The 8,049-nt window shown below is 41.7% G+C and overlaps 1 protein-coding gene across 1 annotated transcript in view; it reads left to right on the top strand.

Moving 5' to 3' along the window:
• LOC106527935 (midasin) overlaps positions 1 to 8,049 on the top strand; it is a gene marked incomplete at its 3' end in the record, with an annotated part of 120,394 nt that overhangs the window by 92,073 nt on the left and 20,272 nt on the right. The window contains 7 exon segments of the mRNA XM_014022960.1: positions 1,965 to 2,162; positions 2,516 to 2,623; positions 2,758 to 2,946; positions 3,941 to 4,030; positions 4,109 to 4,372; positions 6,972 to 7,236; positions 7,313 to 7,472. Of these exon segments, the coding sequence (XP_013878414.1) occupies positions 1,965 to 2,162; positions 2,516 to 2,623; positions 2,758 to 2,946; positions 3,941 to 4,030; positions 4,109 to 4,372; positions 6,972 to 7,236; positions 7,313 to 7,472 (1,274 nt within the window).

Below are 8,049 nucleotides of genomic sequence, written 5' to 3'. Positions count from 1 at the left end.
CCAGTGAAATATATTTATGTTTGTGGTTGTAATGTGACAAAATATGGAAAAGTTCAAGGGGTATGAATACTTTTGCAAACCACTGTATCGTATCGCCAAATTCTTGTCAATACACAGCCCTATTACTGCTTTGAGCCGCCTCTATATTTTCATCCAAAACCAAATATTATGGATTTATTTTTATGGATTTGGTTAGCTGGTCTCTTAATAATTTTTTGGAACAAATTTTCTTCCATGGGAGGACATGTCAAAGGTGGGACCTCTGTTCTGCTCTGTTCAACAAGCATATATTGGATTCTGATGACTGGATTCTACAGATTGGCTTTGGTGGTCTCCTGGTGTTTTGCAAAACAGCATCGGTGCCTATTCGGGCCATTCCCTGGCTGCCTGACCAATATGAAGGATTGCCGTTCTATCAGCACTCAGACTCACACCCTGTGCGAGCTGGAACTCGGTCTGCAAGCGGTTCTGCTGAGGGTCACGGGCTGGCTGTGGTTCCTGGACTTTGCTGGCCAGATGGAATTGATCTTGGAGAAGCTGAGAGCTCAYCTCGGTGGAATTGTCCACATTATTTGTCTGATTGGAGTCGCCACCTTGGATGTACCATCGGACATTAAAGTTTCCTGCATACTCCCTKRGAACTGCCGAAATGGGGTCGGATTGTTGCAGTTTCATGACAAAAATTGTGTCATTCTGTTCGCATTGCTGACATTTGGCAGCTTCTCGACACAACCTGCTGGTCAAAGTTTTTACTCCCTCCACATAAGAACTTATTGTGTGATTGGTTAGAAGCTCGTGGGAGGGTATGTGCTGAAAGAGCTCAGATGCTGTATTTTGTTGTAACCGCTCGCTTCAAAAAGCAAAACAAAAACAAAAAAAAAGCAACTCGCTTCATGAGCTGACTATTGTACCAGGAAGCAGCGATTTATAGAGAGAGTCAAACAACCAAAAACACGTGGCTGGAGATAAAACAAGCATTTTGCACGGTGGAATCTAACTGATAAAAACTTTGGAGCTTTAACCGCAACAGATTTGTGAGTAAATAACTTTGGGTGACAGTCTTTGACTTTTTTTTCTGCGTTGTGGACTCCAGCGGGAGGAACCCCCCTGTAGTGACACATGTTGCGGTGGGAGGGGTTTCCCCAGGAGCTCAGCATAGGATGGCTCAGGGACAATGAAAGGTGTGTGTGAAAATGAAGGCCGAAAAACCAAGTGACTGCGCATCGACTGTTCGGCTTCGGAGGGAGTATYCAGTGGCCTTAAGGCAGTTGTAAATTATTATTGTCTGCCTGACCGAAAACATTTTTTTCTGTTCCCAAACAACTGATTACGAATTGGCTCTCCCCCACATGGCCTTGAAGAGCTGTGGATCTAATTTCTCCTGGTGTTTATGTCGACTTGGCTTGGTCACCACCCTCTCCCCTCTCACTCCCGTGTAATCTGATCCCCTGAAGGTCAATCTGGAGCTGCACAGAATGAACAATTAGCACCAYTATTCTGAACTTTGGCRGAACTATGGGTTTATCTTTTGGGGACTAGATTCTTCGGACATATTCTTCAGATATTCACACAAGTGCATACAACATTCATGGCTTCAGATACACGCCCTCTAAACTCATTACTCCTCTGGCTAATAAATTCTTGCTCTGCAGAGTTTTTTTTATCTGTAAACACCAAAGTGTGTCATATTTTGTTGATATAATATGGTTTAGTTTTTTTCCTCATCTATCCTTGTGTGGTTTTTAGTTTTTCTTTTTAAAGGCAGCACGACCCCTGCTGGTTGCTGCATGACCTGATCACCTGTTCCCCCATGTTTGTCATGTGTGTCTTCTTGAAATGGGTGTTCTTAAATGTAATTCCATTGTGCTCTGTACAGTGACAATAAAGGCATCATCAATCACTCATATCTGTGGCATGACCATGTTTGATTATGAACTAAAGAACTGTTCTACTTGTGTCTACAGCTGAACCTGGCCTCTCAGTCCGTCTTAGAGGGTCTGAATGCCTGCTTCGATCACAGAGCTGAGATCTACATTCCTGAACTGGGCATGAGTTTCCATGTTCAGCACGAGAAAACCAAGATCTTTGGCTGTCAGAATCCATTCACTCAAGGTGGTGGGCGTAAAGGATTGCCCAAATCTTTCCTCAACAGATTTACTCAGGTTAGAAAAGTTCATGTGACTTTTGACATYCAGTATGTCACTACCTTAATAAGACCAATGAGTTGTAATATACTGTAGCTGAAATAGGAAGCACAGTTTGCAGGATTTAGGAGATTGTGATGAATTCACATCCTATAATTGTGTTTGCACAGTAAGTGTTTTAAGCTGCCATTTAGAACCGTTTCATTAAAGATGAACCCATCCAGAGGACTTGCATAACTTCCTTTTTTTTACTTTAGCTGCAGTTGTCTTCCCTGTCTCCGAATGAAAACAACAGAAGCATATTATTTCATGAATAAATATCATTTTAGTTGCATTTGTCCTTTTATTAAAATTAAATCTTTCATTTCTAGGTTTTTGTGGACCAGCTGACCAGCAAAGACATGGAGTTCATCATAGATTCACTTTTCCCCAGCATTGACAAGGAAATTGTTAGAAAAATGGTGGCGTTCAGTAACAGAGTAAGTTCCACATGAATTACAGCTCCTCCACTGAAAAAAACAAAATACTCCTGGTATTTTTTGTGTACAACTGTGATGCAGTGCTACATGTTTGTTTCTGCTTTGAAATACAGTATTTATTTTTTTTTTCTCAGCTTGTTCAGGAGGTGTGTGGAGAGAGGCGGTGGGGTCAGAAAGGCAGCCCCTGGGAGTTTAACCTGCGGGACTTGTTCCGCTGGTGTGAGCTGATGTTGAACGACCAGTCGAAAGCATTTTTGAACCCAGGCCAGCATGTAGCCTTGGTGTACGCTGACAGAATGAGAACTGAGGCTGACAAGACTAAGGTACCTGTTTCCTCAAGTTAGCCCATTATGGTTCAATAAAATGTTCATAAAATTTAGAGGCCAGTATTACGTACCATTAAATTTGTGAGTTTCAACAGAATCTATTTAGTGGTTGTTTGGTGTTGATTGTGTTAATTAACCTTTTGATTAATTGGCACAAAAGAAAAAAAGTTTATTCTCTGCTGGCAACTCTGCTYTTGAACAACAAAAATGTCTGAACATGGTGAAGTGGACCATTGATTGGTAGTTGGACCTGGAGGGGGGCGGGGTGTGAAGTTCCAAAGAGAGTGCACAAAAATGTGTTGAATTGAGACAAACTTCAGAAAAGGTGTGAGTGTGTCCTTTAAATGTTTCAGTCTACTTGTAAGAATAGTTTAGCCACTGCTGAATAAGTGAAACCTGTAACACAGTTGTTTACACTTTAATTAAAAATATTTGACCAAAGAAAAACCAGAGCAGGACTACAGAGAGAGATAAATATGAATTAGATTTTTATTTCTGTGACTGTTCGACCCACAGGAGACACGACATTAACAGCAGTCATTTCATTCCTTGAGTTTAAAGCAGATCCTTTAATTCCACAGCTGACGCTGCTAAAAATGACTTTTTTTTCTGGATCTCTGAGAGCAGAACTTCWATCTCTGAACTCGTAAAGTTCTTCTTTTTTACTTTGCAATGTCATTTATGAATGGACACTTCCTGGTATGTGGGACAGGAAACATATATCCTTATATGGTGTTTTTGGGGTGGTAATTATGTAAATCACCTCTCCTTGTTTATGAGCAGCTGATACACATTCATCAGTTTARGCTCCTCATTTACACACTTTTCCTGAAGACAGAAGAGTTTGTTGAATCTGACGTGACGTGTTCGTACGAACCCTTTGTACGAACAAAAGTAAGAGAAATTTAGGATAAGAAAACAAACATGTTGTTGCATGTTTTCTCAGTGTGACATTAAAGCCCCAGAATCAGTCTGTAAATGTCCCACACAGGTGCTGCTTGTGTTCAGAGAGGTGTTCGGGGATCTCTTTGAGCCTTACTGTGGCTCCAGACATTTCCAGATCACTCCCCTCAACGTGCAGGTTTGTCAAACATTACAAACACTTGTGTTTCCTCCTCTTCACAAGCACAAAGCTGAGGAACTCTTTGTGTCCTGATAGGTGGGCTTCTCTGTGCTGGATCGCAGCAGTGAAGCCCCAGTGGCCCTGGACCCCACACTGTCCATAACACACCAGTGCTTGCAGCCTCTGGAGTCCCTGATGAAGTGTGTGGAGATGGGCTGGATGACCATACTGGTTGGTCCCACAGCTAGTGGGAAGACCAGTCTGGTGAGGCTGCTGGCCCTGCTGACAGGACATCGGCTCAGGGTCATGGGCATGAACAGCGCCATGGACACCATGGAGCTCCTGGGAGGCTTTGAGCAGGTAACCAGCAGGTTCAGTTTTATTTATTTAATTTTTTATACGACGCAACACGTTGTTATGCTGTCTTCTAGGAATGTACGATATGGCAAAAAATTCATATCACGATATACATTATAATGGGTGGCGGAAATGGTATATATCACGATATAATACTTATAATAGAAAATAAATAAATCGCACATTAAATGAGTGGAATAAGTATGTATAGGTKAAAATATTTTTTATCTTAAAATCTCATTTTTAAGGGACTTTTTAAGTCTCCCATAAAAATATAAGTTTAAGGGAGACCTACCTGGTAAAATATATATATATAAAAACACACACAATAACTTTAATGTAATAGATATCTGCATCCATTGGATGTTGTGTTRGGAATAACCTGCTTCGTTTTAAGGTGGTAAAACAAATTGTTTGGATTTATTCCTTTCTGCACACTTTACAGATGTAGGAGGGGGGCTTAAGGTGGCATTAAGCTTCTCCTACATCTCTCATACACAAGGTTATGAGGAAACTTTTACCAAGGTATTTCTCATTACTTTTAATATCTTGACTGTGCGAAGTGAAAAGTGACACAATAAGTGAACGTTCAGACGAGTTCAAGTTGATTCATAAAAGACTATGCAATCATTTATTTACACAAATTGAACAAATCATAAGTACACTTGATTGTGGGTATTCCTATAAAAAGTGTCAAAGTTAAATGAGATGAAAATCTGCGTCCGAATTTCAATTCACGTCAACTCAGATTACTTATATAGAACAGTAAAACGTCAGTTCTGATGTTAACAACCAAACAATTTTACTGGCACTTTCAGCTTAAGTTTTGGCAAATAAAGACAAAAAAAGGAGGAAAGTAAGGTTAGTAGGTTACTACTATTTTTACTTTATCAAAGTGTGGTTCAACCGGATCAGCACGTCTTTTCTGTGCTTAGTTTCCACATGACACATCACCCCGAACACGTCAGCTTTACCTGATAGTGGTACCCGCTTGGTAGGAGCTGGCTCGCCTCCGATCAGTCAGGGAACTGATTATCGGCTCGCTTACCGGTCATTTGCGAGTAGGTGTTTTTCAGGTAACTTTTCGCCTGTTTCAGTCCAAGCCAGAAAAATTCAAGCTGTACATCCGGTTCCTTCTTTTCAAAATAAAATCTCCCCACGGGAGGTAAAAACACACTTAGAGGCTTGAAGCCTCGGGGTGAGACCGGCTGGTGTGCCGAGTCCCGGCTGTCAAGTCTTCCCTAGTTGGCTCATGGGCTAAGACTTAAAAGCCAAACTGAGTTCCTTCGGAGAGAAAACCCAGCTTTCTTCCTAGGTTGGAGTCAGGAAGAAGAGTGTGTCACTCAAAGACGTCCGGGTTAGTAAAAGAAACGGACGAACTTTGGTTCCGCCCTCAGCTTAGAGATGAGTCAGAGAAAGAAAGATGAAAGATTTGCCAGCGGCGCCAGCTCAAGGTTAAAATTCAATGGCTGTTCACAACAGGATGATAACCTTTCTTCAGCTTTCTTCTGATAGACTTTAAGAGAAATCACTGCAAAACATTTATGATGATTAATTAACATTTCTGTCTTATCAGTTCTGAAACGTCTGTTAGTCCAGATAAATGAAAGATTTTCTCAGGAAAAATACACAATTATATTACTGTGTTCACAGTAAAAAATAAAAACTGATTTACATAAAAACACAATGAAAATATTGTAATGAGATTCTCTGTGATCTTTTATACCATTATTACTCTTTAAGGCACGATAAAAGAAAAGAAGTGGTTCCACTTTTCTTGTGACAGTCATTATCATGATTTAACAAATGCATAAACATTCTTAGTTAAACAACAAATGAATCACGAACAGAAGAGATTGTTCTGTCCATTATCTGATTAAGAGAACTGAGGGGTTCTCTTCCACGGTTGGAATGACCTGTTATGGCCTAAATAGAGTTCAGTTTGTGACAGAGTTCCTGTCCTATCGTCAGGCCTGTCCGAGGCCTGCTTCGAGGCAGTAAATCTTGTTTCTTCACTCGAGTTGACCCCTACACAGATTACTTTTTCTGTACTCCACGTGTTTAATCTGTGAGCGCTCCGGCGGGGTGACAATCATCTCATTTATGCTTTTTTTTTTTTTTTGAAAGACAGTTTGACTGTCAGCCTTTTCCCACAGCGCTTCTCCGCTGTACAAGGAGATAGTATCGCGCTATGACTGCAGGAGAAACGAGGTCCAGACTCAACGAGCTTTTGTGCTTCCCACCTGAGCGCTGACTTCACCTGCACTGACAGTCGCCTCGCTGCGTCACCYTGTGACACGGTGCACGCTCCTCCCGCTGCAGGCGCGCCGTCACGTAAACATGTAAACAGTTTGGCGTTCATTTTCGCACACCCGAACCAGGTCCGGATAAGTTTTGTTTTGTTTCTTTCCCCTCTTCATTTGCGCTGTCAGCCATGCTGCTTCCCGCTTCCTCTGTTTTGACTCCAGCCGGTTACATCATCAAAAAGTATTGCGCGGTTGGCCGGTAGACTACAGATCTCTATCATAGGACAAATTTATATAGTTTCTACCGTATATTCTTTATATCGCTCATTCCTACTGTCTTCTTGTCGTCGCTGCAGCTGGACATCATGCGACCATGGCAGCAGGTGTTAGACAGCGTGGACTACACTGTGGCCACAGTAACAAGGAGTGGACTGATGTCCTTTGAAGCTGGTGTCCAGGACACTGAGTTCCTGCTGCAGACGTGGGGTGAGTTCTCCCAGTGGGTGAGAAAGAACGGACTGCAGAAAACCGGGGTGACGATCAACTCAGAGGCACTGGACCGACTGCAGGTCATTATCCTCCTGCTGCAGAAACTCAACACCAAACTCAGAGTATTCACAGGTAATCACCCCAAAAACTGTTTACAGTGCTTTACTGCAGCAGTGGTTTCTTTGTGACACGTTGGGTGTTTGTTCAGACATGTCGAAGCTGCTGATGGACTTCACTCTGCTGAAGAAGCGTCTGACTCAACAACAAGATGGTTTGACTAAAGGAGGCTTTGAGTGGTTGGACAGCATGTTGGTCCAAGCCCTTCAGGCTGGGGACTGGCTGCTTATGGACAACGTCAACTTCTGCAGGTCAGCTAAATGACGAATTCTGATTCTTAGGGACAACTTGGTGAAAACAAGTCCAAATGATGTGTTACTGAGTCTTTCTAACAGCTACATGAAGCCAGGATCTCACTGCTGTTCTGACTTTAGAGACTAGTTGCAAAAAGTGCATTTTTTTTGTTTCAGTTTCACTTGGTGTACTGCATCACCAAGTTGTTTAGCGCCACCAGATTTTTAAATTCAAGGCCTGTTTTTTTTAGTACGCAGCTCACAAAACTATTCTTGCCTATTCACATTATTTTGTTTCTCATCTCCGCCCACACCATACATGCCTCTGCCCACTTTGTCCCCACCTTGGATGCTAATCCCCAGTAAAAAGAAGTTAAAGTACATTAAAGGGATCCATGATTAGTTATAACATTAGACTTTGTTTGATAAACATTAATTTTAACTGTAAAATAAAGACTGTAAAAATACTGTAGACTGTTTAGTTTTTATAATTTTTTAAAATATATTTTAACGCGGACGGAGCCATTTTATTTACACACAAAGCATTCTGGGTAAATGATGACGTGGATAGGTCCTCGGTGCGAGGCTGCTAGCG

This window comes from Austrofundulus limnaeus, unplaced genomic scaffold, assembly GCF_001266775.1.
Source record: "Austrofundulus limnaeus strain Quisiro unplaced genomic scaffold, Austrofundulus_limnaeus-1.0 Scaffold351, whole genome shotgun sequence".
NCBI classification, from domain to species: domain Eukaryota; kingdom Metazoa; phylum Chordata; class Actinopteri; order Cyprinodontiformes; family Rivulidae; genus Austrofundulus; species Austrofundulus limnaeus.
This window is presented reverse-complemented; position numbering and strand designations above follow the sequence as displayed.